This window comes from Calypte anna, chromosome 14 (genome assembly GCF_003957555.1).
Source record: "Calypte anna isolate BGI_N300 chromosome 14, bCalAnn1_v1.p, whole genome shotgun sequence".
In the NCBI taxonomy this organism is placed as follows: Eukaryota; Metazoa; Chordata; class Aves; order Apodiformes; family Trochilidae; genus Calypte; species Calypte anna.
In genome coordinates, this window is record NC_044260.1 from 7507957 (window position 1) to 7530819 (window position 22863).

Consider the following 22863-nt stretch of genomic DNA (forward strand, 5'->3'; position numbering starts at 1 on the left):
CTACTGCTGTGTTCAAGATTAGAGCTTTTTAATAAAGATCCCAGCATGAAGACAAGAGAGGTTCCTTCCAATCTGCATTACCTTGATTCTCTGTCCTTTCTTTTAATGTACCTACAGGATCCCATGCTAAGGTGCCCCTTCTCTGACAACCCAGGCTTTATATTTCTTGTCTGAGGGGTTTTGTTTTTCACTGTTTCTCAGGAACTCTTGTATTTGTGAACAGATAAACACCACTGAGTTTGTTATTTGCCTTCCCTGACAGCATACTGAAAACATACTCGTACCACCCAGGAATTTTACCCCACAGATGTTTCTATTACTGTAGGGAACCACGAGGTTGATTACTCCTGTTCCTTCTTCTAAACAGATCGTATTAGCCCCAATATCTGGACAGCCCTGAGAATTACCCAGAAAGATAACTTTTCTACTCTAGAAAGCACAGGACCAAGCACTATGCTCATAGCATCACATCCTTTATTGGATTTTTTCCTTATCCAAATTGACACTACAAGAGGCAGAGCCTTGTGATAAAACCTTGTTCAACCCCACAGCTTCTCCTTATCCCCTAGTTTGTCTTACTTATTTCTTGCTTGTTGAGGTGAGCTTATCTCATTAAGATCAGGCCTGTCTTTTGTACAGGTCTGTAAAAATGTTGCAGCCACACAAAGTGCTCAAATTTTTACTTTTGCCTTCAAAGTTGTCTCCCACAGATCAGATATTCTTTTATTTCCTGCAGCTTTCTGATAACCCATTACTCTTGGTGCCTATTGAGTATGAGATTTTTAACTCATTGCCCCCAGTGCACATGAAAAGCAAGGTAACAAAGCTTTTAGTTTGCAGCCTGAGCAAACCTGTTTGAACACTGCTCACAGCACAGTATTGTTCACCAAATGCTGCTTCTGGGACACATGTAGACTTACACCAGCATTGTTCTTGCTATGTGATGCTTAGAAGCAGGAACAAACAACATTCTGATTGTGCAGTACTACTGTGAGTATAAAGAAAGAACAAAAGAATGGCACTTGAAAGGTGATGAGATCTTGTTGCATTGCAGGGAGAGCCTCACACAAAGCTGCAGGAGAAGATTCTCTGTTTGGAAGCAATTGCCTTAAGCACTGGGAGGGAAATGAATTGGGGAAGACAAGAGAAAGGAAATAGAAATCTTGGAAAAGATTCAGCCTGCAACAGTCACTCTATATACATCATAAATTACTTGGAAAATTTGGTAGGGGAAGTTAAACAAGGAGTTTTTTGATGCCATCTATTGATTAAATATTTTTAGATCTGTATTTTTTACTTTTACCCTAGCTGTATGTTAAATGTTGATCTAGAGGAAAACAGGTTTTCACTGCTATTTAAGAGATTGGTATGAATGCTCTATTCAAAATAATGGGCATCTATGTAACCAGCATCTTTGAGACACTTCAATAAATTAAACTAGAATAGGAAATGCCTTCCTGGTGCTAGTGTCAGTGTCAGTGTCAGAAGAGAGTGAGTTTTAGATTATCCAGCAATTCCCATTTCCCAGTTCAGCGCCAGTCTGGTATGGTGAAGCATTTTATCCTGCACTATTTTTAGGGAAGTGGGAGGTTATTAGGAAATTACCTAAATAAGGAATGTTCTAGTTCTTTCTCACAGCTGCTATTCATATTTCAGGGCTCTAGTTAAACCTCTTGGGACAAAGACTAACTCACACAGAAACATTTTCAATCGAGTTTTCAGTGAATTCAGAGTCTTGCTGGTCAATAAGAGTGCCACAGATCACACCACACACCCACTTCCCATGGATAAAAAGACCAGATTATTTTGTAGCCTTCCTAAAGCTGATTTAACACCTCAAAACACCTCCCAGGAAGCATGTATTCTGGGAAGGTTTTGCCTTCCAGTGACCACAGGAAGTTGATTCTCCTCACAGATCAGTGCCATCTGAGATTTCTAAGCCAATCAGGGAATGTGGGGAACACTTAGGGAAACGCTATCCATGTCCTATTCATTTCCAGATTTTTCTTTAGTAAGATCTGGTATTCTGCTGCCTCTCCTCCCCACCACAGTTAATCTACTTCAGAAACTTCAACAGATGCAACAAGGCACTAGAAAGGGAGCATGTCAGGAAAGGAAGAGTGCAGACCAAAGCAATTAAGTCATCAAGTGCCTTAAATATTTTAAAGGAGATCAGAAAGCTCAGATACCCCAACAGCCCCAAAGCAGTCCGCTGCAGCCAGCAGAAACTGTTTTGCTGCTAATTCACAGAAAAAGCAGAGAAATCAGAAAGGTTCATTCTCTCAGCACAGATTCAGCTCTGTTTGTTTCTAATTATCAGTTAATTTCCAGCCCATATTGCTATACCTCATCAGGTGAGCAGCATTACAGAAGAGCCTGAAGGAGAGATGTGGCATTAATGGTTTGCATTAAACATGGTGATCTGGCAGATAATCAGAGGAAAGAAAGGAGCATGAAAAGATGATCTCTCAATGGACATGAAAAGTTCCAAGTCAGCTTGCTCCTCAATGCAGCAGAGAAGCAGCTGGGTTCCTCCCTGCAAGAAGATGTGGCTGACGGTAGAGCTACAGTGTAGGGTCCAGTGTAGCCAGAAACGGAGCTGCAACAGCAGAATGGGACTGTATCATCACTTGGGAGACCACTGAAAGATAATTTCTGTGCTCTTCAGTACTCCTGAGCTGGAGGCATTATATGCACAGTCTCCTGACATCATAACAATACACAAGCAAAGTGCCGTAAACGCAGAATCTCTACAGGGACCCAAGGGTACTGTGTGTCAATGTCCCATGGGAAGTACAAAGTCAGTTCTCCAAAGACATCACTACGCATGGGGTCAGGAATCCAGCCTGAAGGACAGCCTGAAGTCCTCTCTGCAATGCAGCATTTTCCCTTTCAGAGCTAAGCACTAACAAACAGCAGAAAACCCACAAGCACTGCACATTTCTTTCTGCTCCATTAAACCAGATGCTTTTGCAAAATAAAATCTTTAAAAAACCAAGAATGTGGTCATTCATTGGTCACTGTTCTCTGGTGAACTACCTCCTTGCTTTGTCCTTGCAGGTATGTAGGCTTCAGTCCAAATCCCAGTCAAATGCAAAGGCCCAGAATATGCTGGGAAAATAGAAGAGTGGGATTCTTATGCAGTGCTCTAAAGCACGTCATCTGGTCTGTGACTAAGATACCATTCCATCTCCTCCCACTCCCCTTGCTCCATGCCCTTGGAACCCACCTTTGGAAGACAAGCTGATACGAACAGGCAGCCCCAACCTCAGCACAAGGTGTGGGCCACAACAGCCAACACTGCAAGGATTGCTGGTCTGCTCCCTGGAAATGAGCCACATTTACAGGAAGAGTGGCAAGAGTGACACCAAAGCCACCACAGCTGTTCAGTTTCAGTAACCAAACTGGCTCATATCTGTGAGAGCTGATTTACTCCCACCACAAAAAAACAAACAATCAACAGAGGAGATGAAGATATCACATAGGATACAGTTCTCAGCACTGATGATACAATAACACCATCAATTTGGTGACAGTGGATCATGATAGAGGCTGGTGGAAATGAAAGCATGAACAGTACATGTCACTACTAAAAACATAATTAAAGGCTTTTTTAAATTTTCACTTGAGGCAAATGAGTTTGCCTTTTCTTCCAGCTTTTCAGAGACATTATCTTGAATTACCATCTCAGCAACTCCTCCATCCCCACACTTGTCAGCTAGGGTACACGTACTACTAGCAAGAACATTTTGTTTTCTGTTCTGGAGAAAGGTAAAGACTTAAATGGAGAAAAACAACATCTCGCCAAACTCAACAGCCATAACATTTTCCTAGCACAATTGTTTATACCAACTGGAGTAGTGTTTCCACTAAACACAAGGAAGCAGGACTCACTGTGCAAAAGGCAGCAGTGAGGCCATGGCTGGCTGGTAGGGGTGCAGCAGGTTTCTTGCTTCACCAAACCACCAGTCTGCAGGCTGAGCAGCTGCTCAGGTCAGTGTGCAGCAGCTGGCTCTAATCTGTTCATCTCAAGCACAGTAGTTGTGGCACAGGGTTTCAGCTGCAGACACTTTACCCCCAGACTGTCCCAAGAAGGTTCTGTCATGAAATGCTCTTCCAGGAAGCTACTGCCACCAGAGCAATCACCATGCCTCTATCTGCTGCAGAAGGATGGCTCTAAAAGGAAATGCTACCACCTGTGAATGATGTCAGCATTTCCAGAGAACTCAAGGCTGCTGTGGTTAACTGTCCAGTTTGGTATATTTTTACCTAATCAGTTAATAGATGGAAAACTATAGGATACAGACATCCCATTTCATGGAAGACATTTTCATTGATGCGTAACCCTACAGTTCCCCAAAGCTTAAGGAAGAAAAAAGTTTAACTCCTCAAATTTATTTTTTATGTTTAGAAATATATTCATCTGCACAAGCTGGTCCCAATGATCAAATCCTTCATTAGCCATCACATCTCAGTGATGAACACAGAGGAACAGTATCTTGCTGAATCCAAACTGGCATACCATTTTTTCCACATTCCTGAAAACCTAGCTGTCAGGAAAAATTGATTCAGAAGAAACAATCCTTTTTCATTTCACAAGTAGATGCCTAAACTGCACTGAGACAGTGAACAGATTGATGTCTCACACTCACATTTAGCTGGGTAAAACTGGTAGAAAAAAAGTCATATGGTAAACATAACCAATATCTGAAACTCATTAGGCAAACCAGAGTCCTTGGAGTCCCCTCCAATGCCAGTAACAGATGGTTACAGAATGCTGCTGTAATAAGCAATTCCCATTAGTAAAGAACAATGTTTCTAACTCACTGTAAAACAAACTGAAAAAAGGCATTATTAACTTGCCTTTCCAGTGCTGCCTTGCATCAGAGTTAAGACAGTGATACCACCACACTCTAGCAGTAAAAGCCATTTCCAACAATTCAAATACACTCAGAGTAATTAAAGAACACAATGTGCTGAAACCTTCAGTACTTCAATAATAGCACTTTTTACTCAGAGGTTGAGGCAGAAACATCAGCTATTTTTTACTGAGACAATATCTGCATTAGAAACAAAGTGAGCCAGTCCTATTTCAACAGAAAAAAAAATTCTGCTGGCTTCGAAGGAACAGAATTGAGCCTAGAAAAGTGGCATAAAGCACACACTTCAGTCTTGTAACTAGACCTTTGATCAGTAACTGTAGAGGTCAGATTAGATGTTCACAGTAAAATTTTAAAGCTGATATAATGATATAAAAAAACCCTATTTTTAAGTTATTAAAGAAATATGGAGAAAATGTGCATTTGCATGAGATGAAAGAAAGAGAAGATATAAATAACATTTCCTTGGTTTGAACACTTAAACCAGATCACTCAGCCTATTTCCACTTACAAGTCCTAAAAAGCATTGGCAAACCAATGCCCATTGTGCAGTAAGACTTCAGAAAAGTTCAAGAAGGTCAATATGCTCCTTCTCCAAGGACACGTGCTATACACACAAGCAGGAAAGATGGCTGTGGCAATGGGAGTAGCTGTGCTAAGACTTTTGTTGACTTACCACTGAATAACCACTCCAAGCAATTAAAGATTATACTGCTTCAACAACACAAACAGTATGTATACTGAAAACTGGTGATAGTTAAAAGATGTTATTGAAGAATAAATATTGAGTAATTTGAATACACACCCTTACAGATTAGTCAAGGGATAAATAAAGAAGACAATGCAGTAAATGAGCATAATCTGGATCCTCTGGCAGGCAGGGCCTGTTCGAGTAAGATGTGCTGCAGTACAATCAAATATGAAGTCATCCATCTAGGAACAAGGAATGCAAACACTGCTGTTGGAGATGTCAGGCTCTGTCTGGGACTGCACCAAACTAACTGACTCTGTAAAGGATGCTGAGGTTAGAGCAGATAACTCAGCAAAAGACTAGGGATGGGAGGGCTAATGTGATTATGGGATGTACAGAGAGAGAAAGAGAAAAAGCCTGGAGGAAATTTTATCTCCATATATTGAAAGTATGAGTACAGTGTAAATACTGATTTAGACTGGAGAAAAAGTACTCGGTGAGAGACTGGAAAAGCTTAATCTCTTCAACAAAGTGGAGGTACTAATGAACAGAGAAAGCTTTAGCTCAAAAAGAAAGCTAGGCAAATTCAAGGAAGAAAAAGTATGATTTTTCTTAACAATAAACGTAAATAACCTTTAGCTAATAATAGTACAAGCAGTGTAAAGTAAAAGTAGTGAATTCTCAGTGTTATAAATCTTTAAATTAAATACACCATAGTTATCTGCTTCAGGCAAATGCAAGTCTCTGGGTGAAACTGCATCTTAGTCTAAGATATTTGACAGGATCATCTTCTAGTTTTTAACTCAATAGATTTATAATATTACAGGAAAAAATAGCCTAATCTACACTGCAAGTAACATCTGCAGGACTCCTCTCTGCTGAGGTAAATTTGACAAATTATAAAACATTATTCTATCTGAAAAGTCAAAAAGCACTCAGTAATTAAGGCAAACCAAATCTCCACCCTTCCTCAGCCACCTAGATGACTCACTCAGAGATGTGTACGAAGATGTCAGGCCCTCCATCTGCAGGGGTAATGAAGCCATGGCCTTTGGAGCGACAGAAGCATTTGCAGACTCCTTTGTAGATGGGACCCTCTGATGCTCTCACAGTTCTGTGAAAGAAAGCACAAGAGTGGTCATTGCTGAGCAGAGATACAACAGCTTCCAGGTGTCAGCCACAGCACAGTGGCAGATTTAGGTAATAGCCCAAATACTCATTCCTAGTGACTATACTCTGTAACAACTGTTCCAATAGTGTGTTACACTGCATGCATTTTCCTGTAGCCTTTTTAAAGGAGATAATGATGTTTGCTAGCATTATAAATCCAACAGTTGCCACCTTGAATCCATCTCCTGTATCACCGTGACAAATTTTCTTTTAGACACTATACTAAACATAAGGCACTTTGTACCTTCAATGAATTCAGGAGTTCCAATGTGCACCTAGGTGTTGTATGTGCTTTCACAAACTTAACACCATGTGCATACATGTAGTATTGAAAAAATGCAGTGAACACAGACATGTATAAATGTGTACCCTTCTGCATGAAGCCATAGAATTATTTAGATTGGAAAAGAGCTTTAATATCTGTCTATATCCTGTCAGACTAGGAGCCAGTGAAGTCAGTATTTCACTTCCAAATGACTCCACCAGGCTGAAAAGCATAACTGGAATGCATAACACCAAGGCTCAAGACTGATTTCCTCCTCCACTATCATGGGACCTGTATTTTAAAATGAGACAGATTTGAAGACAAACCTTTCAGGTGACTTACTGCCATCAAGAAAAGTGACTTGCATGAACTATTACCCATCCTGAAAACTGAGTGACTGAATTATTTTCCTCATCAAATATGCTGAGATGAATCTCCAGGGACACAAAATCACTTTCATTAATGAAACCAACTGTTTTAGACATCTTAATGTGGTTAACGCAGACACGTTACTAGATCAGGAGCTTCTCATGCCATGACTACCCAGTAGGTAGCTTCTCTGTTACGAGGACTTTAGTGTGATTCTTCAGACTCAGTGATTTTGTTGCCATTTGGTTACATGTTTCATGGCAACTTTGGCATAATTTTCCCAAATGTTTAAAATTTACTGAAGTCTGAAAAAAAATCACTAAAAATGTGATAAAAGCTTTGCACCTTAAGTCAAACTAACACTAAAGAAATTTAGTTGAATGTGTTAAAGAAAGAAGAAATCTTCATTAAATCACTTAGTTTCCAGCTCTGTAAAGCTTATGATTACACAGGAAAGCACTCATTGCCCTAAGTAAGCTGTCAGAGTTCAGCTGCATCTTTCAAAGAGATAAAGCACTGTGGGGGATAAGGCCCAACACTTGCAATGAACCAAAATTAAATGATGTCACTGAATAATAAAAGCACTGCTTGTCTCATTCATCTTTCCCACACAACTGTGAAGCCAGAGGTCATAAAGAGTTCCTCTTGTTTAAAGAGAATACTAAAAAAAAGTAACAAAAATTTAGAGCTATTTTGGTTTTCAGGGCAAATTAATACAGCAATCCCAATTATCAAGTAAATTATGTTCCTTCTAGCAATGTATTTCCTTTACAAAATTTAAGGCATTTGAAGGCTTACGGAACTAATATAAATTTTTCTGCTGCTGTTCTTTTTTTTCTTCATGGCAAGGGTTGAAAGAGACCTTAAACTGGGAACTAGATGACAAGGACAAGGACACCTACCACTAGACCTGGTTGCTCAAAGCCTCCCTTCCAGGGAAGGGACATCCACAACTTTGCTGGGCAACCTGTTTCACTGTTTCATCACTCTCAAAATAAATAATTTTCTCCTAATATCTAATCTAAATCTCCCCTCTTCAAGATTTAAACCATTGCCCCTTGTCCTCGTGCCTTTTGCACACCTGTGCAAAAAATCCTACTCCAGCTTTCTTGTAGGCCCCCTTCAGTTACTGGAAGGCTGCTTCTTCCAGATACAACCATCGCCCTAACTCCCTTCATCTCAGCATGGGAATGAACATTCTGTCCAAAGGCAATGACTTGGTTGTGTCTCTGAACTGCAGGTTTCCCAGTACTCACGCTGAAAATGTCCTGGTCCGTCGGGTGGGCAGAGGACTGGGGATGAGGTACCCTCTCATGGGTGATGGGGAGCGATCTCTCCCCCTGTGGTTTTCAGGCAGATGGAGAGAACTGGGTGAGGGTGGAGAGGTGGGAGACTGCTGGGAGGCAGATGAAGCGGGTTCAGAAGACATTCCTGATGCCTGAGGAAAACCTAGAGAGAGGAAGAGATCCGGATTAGCCCAAAATGGGAACTGTCATAAAAGTCACAAACTCTTCCACTGTTGATTTTGTACGAATATGACTCACTTCCCACAGACATACACACGGACACAGTTGCACGAAATGCTCCTGCTTTGTATGAGTGAGGTGGGGTTTTTTTGTTTTGGTTTGGTTTTTGGTTTTTTGTTTTGGTTTTGTTTTTTTAAGTTTGTTTTTTAAAACTTCACAGCTTTTGTAAGCTGTACTAAGAAGCTCCACTGAAAACAGATTTCTCTACAGCTAACATGTATTTGCTTATTCCTGCCTTACAGGCTCCTGAAACAGAACTCAGTCTCAACACTCGATTCTGGTGTGCCCCCTGCAGCTCCCAGATAGATGGAATTGGGCCACAGAGCAGCTTCCTGCATCTGCACACAAACATACATTACAAGAAAGAAACACCAGAACAAGAAATGCTGAAATAAAGGCTGTGCCTCCACTGCTGGAGGTTAATTTTGCTGTGCAATCACCAATACTAAGTTCATTGCTGTGGCTCAACTATTGGCAAGGCTCTATCAGAGGTCAGTCATACCACGTTCACCTTGGCTGCAAGAAGAATGAGTGCTACTTAATTCACTTCAGGCAGAGGCAGACAGTTTATTTTCTCTGCCAACAAAAAAAGCCGGGAGGCAGTGGCTGACTGTGAGGAGGTGACCTCTGCAGCTTGGGGAGACCTGGCAGACCCAGCTGTCCCCTTTGGTAGGGCTGAGTCTGCTACAATCTTCCAGCAATGAGGAAGCCAATAATCCACATTTGCATTTAGAACCCCAGCAGTCCATGTCAGATTTGTTCCTATACATGACACACAGCAGAGGAGGGAGAAGGCCCCTTTCTCAACACACCAACAGCAATACAGGTCTTATAACACAACAAGCAAAACTCCCAAAATACATTGAAAGAAGGCTGATAAAAAACAGCAACACTTCTCCATACAAGAATGCATGGCTTACAGGTACAGAAGTGGCAGAAAGAAGATAAATCAGTCAGCACTGCTCTGGTATTATTGTGCAAGTCCTCACCTGCATTGGAAGGGGAGTAAGTGGTATAGAAATAATCAGTAATACACCACACTTTTACTTAAGAAAATCTAGAAATATCAGATATCTGGATGAGTTAGTGAGGAGTATGGCTATCTGGCTCAAGAAAATATGAAGGTAAAAAAAGAAAGCTACCTCTAAGGCCAATAATTTCATTGAACTGAAATCTCTCATATCTATTACACACCCTCCTTTTAACACCTACATTCCTCAACCCATGAATTATGGAGTGGATCCTTCACATACACCCTTCTTGTCAATGACAAATTCCTATTATTTCTTCCTGAAATTAGGGACTAAAATTAAAAAGGCCTCTTAAGAATCAAGTCACCAGAGAATAAAGGCTTTTGTGTTTAATTGCTCAGGTTGCTGAGCGGATAAAAGTGGATAATCATGTTCCCTCCTGTACCAGTTTGAGCTTTCAACACTATTCTCAAGAGTAACAGTTCAGCTGAAAACAAAACCACAGGTTTACAGATTGTGTTTCAATAATACAGATAATGTTTGCCACCCACAGGATAATGCCCTGCCCACCAGCGTTGCATGTCCAGCTGAGACTGAGATGGTAACACCAAAGGGACAGGATTTTCTCTTCCTCCAAAGAGATCTGCTGTGATGGTTGGTACAGAGGAAGCCTCCCCAGATTTGGAAGACCTCTCCTTTGGGTGCCTTGCTTTCAGGGAAAGCATGTTTAACATAGCAGGACTATAGCTCAAATAAGTCACACGAAAAATAAGAGCAAACAATTAAAATCTTATTTTGATAACTCAGCACATACGAGCTGGTCTTTGCCCAAGTGAAAATGCAGCTTTCAGAGCTGCACATTTTCTCTCCTAATCTAAATATATACCAGCTTGTCAGGTGACAATGAAAATGCAGAGCTACTCATCCACCTACAGCAATACAATAGAACCACAAAGTAGTGCCTATCTTCTTCCTCAAACAAGGGTAGAGAGACAGTAGAATTTTCCCTTTCTTTAAAGCACAGATGAACCACAAAGCAAGAAGGCTAAATGGAGTTAGACATGTGCTAACGTATGCTATGATTCCCATTTATGTTACTTTTGTGCTTTCAGCTCCGTAAACCTAAAATAAAACAGTAATGTAGAACATTCAGTGCCATTTCACTGTACAAATCCCCTTTTTATTCTCTGCCTATAGCCAAAGTAGATGAATGGCCTCGACTCTCATAATTTCTATTACACGAGTTCTAAATCATGATCAGAGCTCAGTGAGAGCTGATACACAAAAGCACACAGCCGGAGGCACCCAGGAGCTGCTATGCTGCTATGCTCCACTTCACCCCCACTGCAGCAAACCAGTACAGCTCAGAAGAGGAGTGGATACAAGTAAACAGCAATAGGAAGCCTGTGGCTACACTACAGCTCAGCAACCCCTATACTGCATGTGTGTTGTGCCACTGCACATGCAAGTGCATCAGCACATCTGTTTGCCTCTTGGTCTTCTCCAGCAATCATAAAACTTGGATTCAGTGAAAAGGATTGGACACTGAATTACCAAGTTTTACCATGTGCACTGCATAAAGTGGAATGACAGCAGCTCCTGCCTCTTAAGAACCCCATCTCAGCTTGCCCAGGGCAGAAGGGCACTTCATCTGAACATTTTCTAAGGCAAAGGTGGAGCTTAGCTATTTCAGTTTGTTCTGGTGTGGCCACTGTCTTGACATTGTACAAAGATTAGTTCATCTACCCTGGCAGCACCCTGAAAGCAGTAGAAACTCTATCCCCACCTGGAGGCACAGCTGGAAGCACTCTGAGGCTGGGCAGTGTTTACACAGGAAACCTCCAGCAAACAAACTGAAACCCCACACCCCCACCCGTGCCCTCCCACTCTTCCCCTTCACAGAAGTTTTACCTTCCAAGTGCAGTTAATGGCAGTCTTCAAAGACGCTTTCCAGATGTTATCCTGGGTTCTGAACTGATTCTCTGCAAATCGAGTCACCTCTGGGACTCAGACAACTACCTACTGTCCCTTCCTCAGCAGCCATGAAGATCTTCCCCTCTACAAACCTACTCTCTTACATCTCTCATAAGCCCACCGCCTCACATCCTGTCACTCCAGTCCAGCCACCACTCTCCACTTTCCCATGGCAAGGAGGATGCCACATGAACCCTAAGCAGTGCTAATGGAGCACTCTGCCTGAGCTCCCCATGAGTGTCCTGCTTGCTCTGCCTTGGGAGGGCAGCCAGTATTTCATAGCAGCAAACCATAGCTACAAAAAGCCCAGCAGCATGAGATTCCAGGTATGACAGAGATGAGATACAATACAGACAGTATCTCTCTCCTGCTTGAGCCAGCAAAATATTTGCCTTTAGGTATTCTCAGGCTCTTAAGGAAACTCCAACCACATGCCACTCTTAAATCTCCCCTTACATCAACATGCATCATTTATCTTCCATCAACATGATTTATTTAATTTGTATGTATGCACCAAACTAAAATACAAATAAAGCACAGGAGTATCATTGAAACAATATAAAAAATTAACATTTTTATATTAGCACAATTAGCAAAGAAAATTTTATATGAAGCAAAAATATTTTATCATACCTTTTCCGTAACCATTGTCCAATGTATACAAAAAGAGACCACAAAATGTCATTTGTAACAGGTGGCCTACAAAGCACAGTGTGTAATACATTCTGGAGAAACTTCTAAAATTCTCCATAAAACACTAAAAAAAAAACTATCGAAGTAATTAACGTTGGGGTTATGTAAGTGCCACCATCATTTCTCTATATCCGTGCATTCTTCTTCTAGTAAATCTACCCCATACCTCTAAAAATGCCTTAAAAATAACTGGTTTGGGGAAGTTACCCATTCTGACCAGCAAAACACTACCACAGAAACTGAGTCTCAATTTTAATTAAAGGAAATGCCTAGAAAAAAGCCAGAACGGATAGGGCAGGGTGACAGACTGCAGGAAATCTCCCATCTGAACAGTTTCTTTTGCACACAACAGATGCTGGAACAGCTCCAGCAGGCACAGCACTCATCTGCAGGAAGCATCCCTCTGCTTGCTTTGTGCTCCAGCACAGAGAAAAAGCTCTTTCTGACCTCCTTAGTCTGGACATGACACTGTTTGGAGGAGCCACTTTGAGAATGTGCCATGATGGTCTACAAACTGGGGAGCACTGAACACATACACTTGGAAAGCCAGGACTTTCCTCAAAAAGAGAGCAAGGTATCTGTACCCCAAGAGCAGCTGCTTTGAGCTGGAAGCGATCTCTTTCATTTTAACCTCTTAGAGGACTGCTGACATCTGAAAATTTGTTTTCTGGGCTATCCTTGGATTTAGAAACAATGTCAAGAACTCTTTTTAATTGATTTACTTTTAAATGTTCTGGTTTACAAACTTATTCCATGTAGTTGCATTTCTTTCAGTCTCTAAGGAAACTGCAGAAACAAACCCTGAGCCTTGCCTTGTCTTTCTGCTGAAAGCTACAAGCTTTTCCCAGTAAGGGAAAAAACACGGCTCGATGGTACAGGGCAAGTGCTGCAGAGACTGACTCTGCTCCAGAGTCACACTTTCCCAAAAGTATGTCCCTTGCTCTCATCTACTGAAAGACTGAAGGTACCATGACCCCTTCCATGACCTCCTTACTTTTAAAGTAACTGCCAGCTCCCTGCCACCTCTCCAAGGCACCCAAGCACCCGCTCAACCCCAATACTGCTCCCACCTGCAAGTTCCTTTCCAAAGCACTTTCTGGCACTTAGGCCCTGGTGCAAACAAGGATCCCAGCACCACAGAGAATCAGAGCACTCCTGTGTCAAACACTTACAAAACACAAGCAATTACGAAAAAGCTGGTCCAAAAAGCTTCCTCTTCCAGCTTAATATGCATGACTAACTTTCCACAATTAGTACTGGTATTTCAATTAACACTGAAACTCAGAGGAGTTGCAACACGCGTGTGACATGTCAACACAAAGGACTATGGTATAAACATGACATTCTTAGAGGCTGCAATGGAGTATCCACATACTGTAGTGATTTAGCAATTAGTGGAGACCAGGACATTGCGCAACCATCCCCGAGTCCAATAAAAGCTTAATTATAAGGTAAGCAAAATACAAGGAGGAAAATTCTTCTTGCTTGTCTGTGCATACAAATTAATTTGGATTAAAACAGGGTTGACCTTAAGCAGCAACAGCTGTTTCCCAACAGTCTCAGAGTGAACACGTTTTCTGCAAACAGTGTGGTTGCCCTTCTGCTCCTCTAGTGAGCAGTTTGCTTTGTCTGAACGCAATCCTGGCCACTCAGCACAAACCAGCCCTGCACAGGAGGGACCACAGAAAGGGGTGTGAGGGGAACTAAGTCATCAGCAGCCTATAAAGTATGTTGATAAATATCAAGACTTCAGACAGTCTAGTATTTTCTGCTGCTTATGTAAGCTGCCAGAAGCACTTAAGAAAATGCATTTAGGTTAAGGAAAATAGTGGCGAGTTAGATTAGGTACATGTTTCAACTGGTTTATGGTTATACTGAAGAATATCTAGTGGTACCTTCATGGTTATACTGAAGAATAGCTGGCGATACCTTGTGACTCATTCAGTGAAAAATACAGAGGAAACAAGACCCTCTGCTGCTGAAAAACAAGTATTTGCCATGACTGATGCTGCATAAACTTCTTGCTTCCAGCTGCCCAGAACAGAGTAATCCAGAGTCCCTCACTTGTAAGCAATCACAGGAGGCTGTACCTGGATGGGGTTTGTTACCTGTCACAGGTGACAGCACTCACGAAAGAGAGAATGTGCCCAGTAATATGAGGAGGACCATGCTCAATCTTATATATTGTCCATAATATATTTCAGTGGAAGCAGACACAGCATCACCCGGCAGTAAGGACTTTGGGACCATGCTGGGCAGCAGTCATCAAGCTGGAAATGGCACAGAGCTGTCCTGAGACCAACATACTTCTTCTAACCCTCAGCACAAGTCGAAGACTTCAGCCTGCTTACAATATGTTGCTTACCTTTTTGTTTAAACAACATTAAAAGCATTAGAGCATTTAAAGAGATTAAAAGGGATGGAAATCTCATGGCCAGCCTGGACACGCTATGACAGCTCCAAGCAAAGGTTCCTCCTCTGGGAGCATTTCCCAAGTTAGGCTGAAGATGATGGCTGACTATGATGGCAATAATTAGTGCATGCTAAATGGGTGCGAATGTTGCCCAGTGACTCAAGTTCCCGTGCACATACATTACTGTATATATGTTACACATATCAAGTATTTAAATTACTGTCACCTGCAGTGCTGTTCACCTCACTTTGGTACAGACCAGAGTCTACAAGGCATGGAGGGCAAGAACCAGAGGGGTTCTCATGAGCACCCCCATGCCCACACTGTCACGGCTACAGGCACAAGGCCATAACAACAGCATGAGAAAGTCATGGAAACAGCATGGGGAAAAAAGCTGCCTCGGCAGCTCTGAGGAACCCTGCCCTGTCAAAGAGGGGAAAAGTCTGCAATGCTGTGAGGAGCAGGCCCATAGCATTGACAAGGCTCAGACTGGAACACACTGAGCTGTGCTTTGCACCAGAGCTGCCTTGTACACAAAGTTAGCTTGTCCTGCACATTGAAACCCATCCTCATGGGGTGAGCATGGGCATCTCCAGCAACAAGCCAAATGGTACAGTGGAAATATAACCTCACATGAAATGCAAGCCCATGGTAAGTCAAGAAGACTGGGTGTACAGCTTTGTTTCCTTGCTCGTGCAAATCCATAAGTTACAGAGCACCACACTTGAAATAAGTCTGGGAGACAGACCTGCACATCAGCCCTTGCATTATCTGCATCCTGACAGAACACAGCACCCTCTCACCAGCCAGGTACAGTGGGAGCCATCACTGTGGTGACAGATGTCACACCCATCCAGGTGCTGCTGGGGCAGCAAATGGCCCAGACCTGAGCCAGTCTGAGGCATGGCTGCAGGCAGATCATGAATCATCACTGCTGAATGTACAAAGTACGGAAGAAAACTTAATGCCTTTTAAAAACACATCTTAGGATTTCTAAATCACTCCCCTGATTTGTCACTTGAATGGCTGCCTTAACTCATTTTTAGACAATAAACCCCACTAGTATCAAATATTTATAAAGTTTCAGCCTGTTTGGGCCAGAAACCAGATATTCTCTGTTCATTGTTTTATGGTCTCTGGCACAGAGCCATTGCACTGATCACTACGGACTTCTGCTCCCTTCATCACACCTCCATTAGCCAAGGCTGGCTGGCTGGAACTCTGCTATCACACATCAGAGGCAGTATTTACTGCATCTCATCCTATTCTTGCTAAAGAGATTCAAACACAGGAAGCTTACCTATTTCCCAGATGAAGTACCATGTATGACTAAACAGGGAGCCAGCCCTTGCTCTTGAGCTCTGCAACTCAGCTCTTCCTTCAAGGCTTTTGTGAGTGTGAAGGCCCTCCCTCTCTCCTCTGCCATTACTTCCAGGCTGACACATCCCGTGTAAATTTATTCCAGGGTTTACTTCGTTTGGGGAAAATACATTTATGCCAAAACATGAGAAATTTCTCAGGTGTCCAATGTCTAGGAACTTTTGTTCTCCTTTTTTCAGCCTCCTCTCACATCACAATTCAGCCATGATTATGGCTAAGTTTGTTCCTGTGCAACTTGGAGTGTTTCAAGGCTACTGAAAACCCCTAAAATATTTATGTAGCTTGACTGTTACTTAGAACAACTAGTTCATTGTGTTTCCTTCCTAATAAACATTTTCAACAAGGGAAAACAGTCCACATTACAAAAATCTATAACCATGGAAATTTATGAGGCTGCAAGCATTGTCAAAGAAAAAAATAAACCTCTGAGGATATTCCATCTGCCAACATTACAGCAAGTGGCAGATGGCAGGGTACAGAGTCAGAAATCACTCACAAATAACTTGATCCTCACACCAGCACCACAAGACACTCACAGACCCCAGACTCTTTTTTGCCAGGCCTGACTCTATTTTCTGGGTGTCCCAGTGTACAGACTATCTCACAGTCTTGATGCCTGACACCTCCCATACATACTGTAAAGTACCCTAGTCTGATAACCTGCATATGTTTTCATTAGATCTCTCAGAAGTCAATTAAACAGAAAGTTTGTGATTGAGATGTCATCAGGAACCTGCATCAATAGCATTTAATGACTGATAGATATATACAGTTCACTGATATACCTTAGGAAACAGAATAACCTCTGTATCTGGCACAAGAGTGAAGAAAATTCTCACTTTCTATAGAGCAACAAAGAAAGGGCTCTTGATTTCTACTAAAGCCTCCTCCTGTCCTATGCTGTCCCAGTTTCCTACCTGAATCCTGCCCAGGTTCCAGCAGCACAACTGCTCCCTGTACAGCTGGGCTGCACAGACAGCAAGTTTTTCTACTACAGCAAAGTTTTAAAACTACATTTCACATGTATGAAACCTTAGAGACTGTCTTCACTGCTCTGACAAAGATGGCTTGATGAAATGTATATTCAGCCTGTGCTGAAAGAGCACTCAAGAGGCAGAGAAACACACAGTCCACTAAAATCAAACTGAACATTTTTACACATACACATGTAAGATAGGAGAGGGGATGACAGACCTGAATTTTAATGGAGAAAGTTCATATAAATATATATAAATATGCTTATAATCACTGGCCCAATTCGCAATTGCATTTATTTTTCTTCTTTCCTCTACTATATTTCTCAACCCAATCTAATGTATATCTCACCAGCTCAAGCTTGTACCTGTCACCCTGAGACTCCCTCTCAGTGTCCTGATTTCCTCAGCTCTGAAGCAGAGCTGTAGCAGCCTCCTTTGCAGCAGCATAGTGAGGTCCAGCATTGTCCCTGCCTTTGGATACAAAACCCTGAGAGAGCCACAGAAGTTCATCAGGCTGACAACCACCAGCCTTGGCTTCCTGCTCACACCCAGAGTCTGTCTCTCACCAGTCTGGATCATACCTCTGGAGAGGAAGGAATGGTGAAAACAGACTTCTTGCAAACCAGCCCAACAGAGGGAGGGCCCTTGCTCCCCTGCTTTTCTCTGCCAGTGGGCAACAGTGCTGTGCCTCTTCAGCCTGGACTTCTAAGCCCTTGCCAGCACCTACCCCTCCTGCAGCCCATGTCTCTGACCCACAGCAGCAAGCTGAGACACAGCACACACACTGCCAAGGTGCCTGTCCCAATACCAAAAAATATCCCTACAAGGCATTTTATTCTTCTTTTGGTGAAAAGGAGATTGAGGCAATAGATCTTCAGGCTCTGCATTCATGAACATTGTCCACAAACAAGTCATACACTCCACCAGGAGGCAAGTCCTTCATCAACACTATAAAACTAATGCATAGTTCTTGACCCTGAAGCTGAAATTGTCTTAATTTTTTTAAAAATAAAGTCTATAGGGCAAGTACTACATAAATATACACATTGCACAAATCTATTGTTTCTCAAACACTCAAACTACTCAAAACAGAGAGTAAATAAGCAAACATACACAACTAACCTGAGAAACAGAAAATGTTGCCATTTTACCTTACCTTATGTTAGACCTCCCCTCAGCTCAGTCTTGGCAGCACAACTATCCCTACTGTGAGCTGCTGCTTTACATAGATCCATGTGGTTTGCTGCACTGACAAACACGTAGACCCTACATGGTGTAATCAAATCTGTGATTGCGTGCACAGTAATACAGCCAGAGCACACACCCACAGCTCCCAGCCCCTAGAACTCTTTCAGAAACAGCAACCACTGCACTAAACACCCTAAACCTGTCAGAAACTACATGTTATACAAACCCACCATCACATCCCTTTGGCTCTTTTCCAGTTTGGAAACCATCACTGATTATAGGCTTCCAGGAAAAAAACTCCTTTTAGTCTCAGATATGGCTTAAAATACCAATAGTCCAACAGGTCTACTGAAAGCAATGCATCGTTCTTAGCCAACTAATGAGAAAAAGGACCTACAGGGAGTTTGATTGCTTCCCCTGATAACCATGTGTGCACAAACAAGTCTTTCTTGCTCAGCACATCCACTCTGTGTTCAGAGCCAGTTAAATGGTGAAAGGATTCATATTGTGTGTTACTGCCTGCAAAAGTGCAGCGCCAGCACAGGCAGGCGTGTGAGGCTGGATACTTACAAACATCAACAAAACAATTTCCCATGCTGTGGTTTGGAGATTCATGCCTCCACTGATGTGCTGGAAGTGTATGGAACAGGGCAGAGCTGATCAGAATCACAGATGCTGTTGTTGTTATTATTTATGTCTACTGTTCTAATGCTCAAAAGCCAATCAAGACCAAACCAAGTGAACAGGCAACATAAGCTTTTCAGGGAAGGTAGAAATCAACTGTTACAGTTGGAAAAAAGCAGATGAATCTTGAGGCTTGTCTGTTTTTCAAAAATAAAAATAAAAATAAAAATAAAAATAAAAATCAATATAGAAGCACAAGTTTGACAGCAAGATGCATAAACTATTGTATTACAGCAGTTTCTGCCCCAAAGAGCTGTATCTACTTTAATTGCAAACATGTAGTGGAACACAAAAAACCAACACATACAAACAAAGCAAACTCTGCACACACCAATGGCAATGTGTGCCTTGGTGAAAGGTAATTTTTATTCAATTTATGCCTTTGGCCATGTGCTAATAGTTACATGACTAAGAAGTTAACATTTTCCAGATTTGCCTGGGAGCTGGTATCAGCCTCCCACATGCACGTAGCCACCCAACACCAGCACAATGGGCTAACACCCCTCCTAGCAAGTGCCAGGGCTCCTGCACCAAGTCAGGTGGAAGGAACCAAGAAAATGGCTACACTTAGCAGAACATATGTACTGAGGGCAGGCATGTGGGGGGCACTGACAGCCAGCTGGCAGTCTTGATGGGGATGGGTGAAACCCAAAAGCAAGCTGAGATTCTGCCTGCCACACACACAGAGCACAGGGCGAGCAGCCCAGCTGCAAAACGAGCCCTGAGCACACACCACAGGACATGCCAAGGATGGAGATGCATCTTCAACACACCCTCACACAGGGCTCTCCAGGGAAGAGTCTTCATATATCTGAGATTCACAGCCCAACACCCTACCCACAGCCTTTCCTGTCAAAAGCAGGCAGGAGTCATGCATGCAGCCAGAAGGAAAAGGCTGCTGAGGTGCTCCTTCCTACAGCAGCCCCCCCAAACTCAGCATGGGGTGCAGTCCTTCCCACAAGGCTGTAGCAGAATGCACAGAGGGTCTGTATTGGAGAGACACAAAGCTGGAGCAGACCCACAACCAAGAGAGATTTGAGATAAGTGAGAAAATGGAAGTCAGGGAAATGTGTAACACCGCCTTTGCTATTTTTATCTAGATCATTTTGCAAGAAGCCTCAGGTAAGCTTGCATACCTGTCTGCCTCAGAAGCGAGACAGAAGTCCAGAAAAAGTAAAAAGTAATGTCATGACACTAGGAAACCAGGTGCATGCACATCTGGTGGGTTCACCTTGGTCTTAGTGGCCCGGAGAGTCCAGGCTGCAGAGCTCCACAGCACTGGAGTACCAGAGAAGAGACAGCACTGTAGACACACTGAAGCATTTAAGAACAAATTCAGTTAGGCTCCCAGACCCCAATTAAACCAGCCTAGCACATGTCCAGCATTTTTCCTTTCCTTTTTCCACAAATATTCACTGTATTTACTCTCTCCAGTAAAATGAAAAACCTGCCATGTGAAATGCTCTTAAATACTTCAAGAACTCTTCACACCAGTCTCCACCATAAATCTATGAAAAGATTATTAGAATGTTTCATAATTCTCATTCTTAGATTTTCTTCAAATATTGGAGGAAATAGAGTCACAATCTACACAGCCGAGAGCATTCCGCTTTTCCTGGTTGCTGTCTGGAGAGCTCCAGGTCTGGATATGATGCTGTACAGCCAAGAACCACCTTCCTCCGCAGGGTGAAAAAATCCAAAGAATTTATTTACACCACTGTAGCAGGTGTAAACTTTACCAAAAAGCAACTTAAAATAATTTTCTTTTTACAATTTCATTTACCCTTTTAAGTAATTGTCAAAAAGTTGCAATCATGAGCAAGCTTACTTTAATCAAGTCACTGACACAACTGAAAACAAGCAAATGACTTTGACCAGCCTTCTGAAATCATACCATGAAGAGAAAGTGACCAAATTATAATCACTGAGAAGGCAAGAGCTCAAAAAAAATAAGAGTCCCTATTCCTAGAGTGCCTTGGTTAACTTGGCTGGCTGGTCAATGTAAACAAGCCAAACTTCGAATGAGTAGTAACATGAAAAGAATATTCCTTCCCAATAGGACAGGCAGGATTAAATGTTTATTTCCTGGACAAAGACTACTCTTTGTCTGGACAGTCCCTTAAATAGAAAGTGGTGAAGAATTTGAGAACTTACGGAAAGCAGCACTCCTGGAAAAGTTTTAAGATGCAGAGTTGTGTTTTAAGGAAAGCAGAGAAATTTCCCATGGCAGAGATGCCCTCACAGAATACCCTTCACCCTGCTCAAAACCAGCTCTGGGAAGGCGAGGTGAACCCAGCCTGCCTTCTGCCACAGGACACACATACACACACCCACAGACACACACACACCTCTGCTGCTGTGATGTGCTACACGGGGCTGAGCAAGGCAGAGCCCTGTGGCTGCAGACTCCCAGAGCACAGCATGGGAGCACCCCACTCATCAGCCACTGCAGCACCCCTGAGTCCAGCTGGGCTTCCCACCCCTTTCACAGGAGTCCCCAGCCTGTTATGTCACAAGCTCCCACTCCAAATGGCACCAAAACATTTTCTTTTTGCTTTCTTGGCATCAGCCTTAGCTCCTAATGCTCTGCCACTTCTGAAGTCATGTGCTGCTCATAAGGCATGGCAAAGGGCCAGCATGGTTTAATATTCAAGAGGAACTATCAGGTCAAGGTTCTCCATTTTCCTTTCTCCCTCACAATGCAGTCTGTGATCAGATCAGGCACAGGGCCATGGGAGCAGGAACATAGCTGTGAAACACAGCACACGAAGGCTTACTTGCTTCTTCCAGAAAACTCTAACAGAGCCCTTCCCTGCACTGCTGCTCTTGGTCAAAAACCACCCAGGAATTTAACTGCAGGTTATTTTGTTTTCTCTGTGCTTTTATCCCCCCATTATCTCATCACCTTTCAAAGTGAGGCTGCAACTCAACCCTAAGTTGACCTTCTCAGACCCAGCTATACGGTGAAATGCATGGCCACAGGGCACAGAACAGAATTATTGCCCAAACAGCCTGGCAAGAACCCAAGGCCAAATTCTCATTTGTGTCCTTGATGTATCCTAGTTTTTAAACACCTGTTGAGACCACCACCCTTTCTCCAGTTACTTTCTGAAGAAACACGGAATTCAAGACAAGTTCTAAATTATCCTGTGAAGCTTAACACTCACATAATAGATAATGGGTCAAAAACTTAATGTTCGCTTCCTTTAGACTACTATTCAGTTTCCAAATTGCATTAATAATGCAGCAACCTCTTAACGTGAGTGTCCTTGCACCCAAGATATTAAATCATTATTTTAAAAGGATTTCTTAGGTTACTTCATTATTTATCTATATTTTACATCAACCCAGTGAAAAAAGGAGCTGTGCCACAGCCTCAAACTAATGGCAACTACAGAACCATCAAGCCTCTGAAATCAGTCAGTAAGATCATAACACCAGAGGAACAACACAAATGAAACCTGACTTCACTGAAGCAGAAGGGGATTTTCCAGGCTGTTGAAGCCCTATCCATTAGCATGAGGTCAGGTTCCCAGGGCAGAACCCACACCCCATTTACTCATAAGCCCTATAGCCAAGCCTGAGAAGATATGACTTGACTCGCATGGCATTTTACAGCTTCCCTGGGGGAAAGCAAACAATACAAGCACATTTTAATGTACTCCACATGCCGCAAAAATGA

The 22863-nt window shown here is 42.5% G+C and overlaps 1 protein-coding gene across 2 annotated transcripts in view; it reads right to left on the reverse strand.

Moving 5' to 3' along the window:
* Positions 1 to 22863, reverse strand: part of CARHSP1 (calcium regulated heat stable protein 1) — a 29889-nt gene that overhangs the window by 2386 nt on the left and 4640 nt on the right. For both annotated transcript variants that reach the window (XM_030460141.1, XM_030460140.1), the window contains exons 2-3: positions 8632 to 8824; positions 6563 to 6685 (exon numbers count right to left, since the gene is read on the reverse strand). In XM_030460141.1, coding sequence (XP_030316001.1) covers positions 6563 to 6685; positions 8632 to 8804 — 296 coding nt within the window. In that variant the 5' untranslated portion in view covers positions 8805 to 8824. The remainder of the gene's footprint in view (positions 1 to 6562; positions 6686 to 8631; positions 8825 to 22863) is intronic.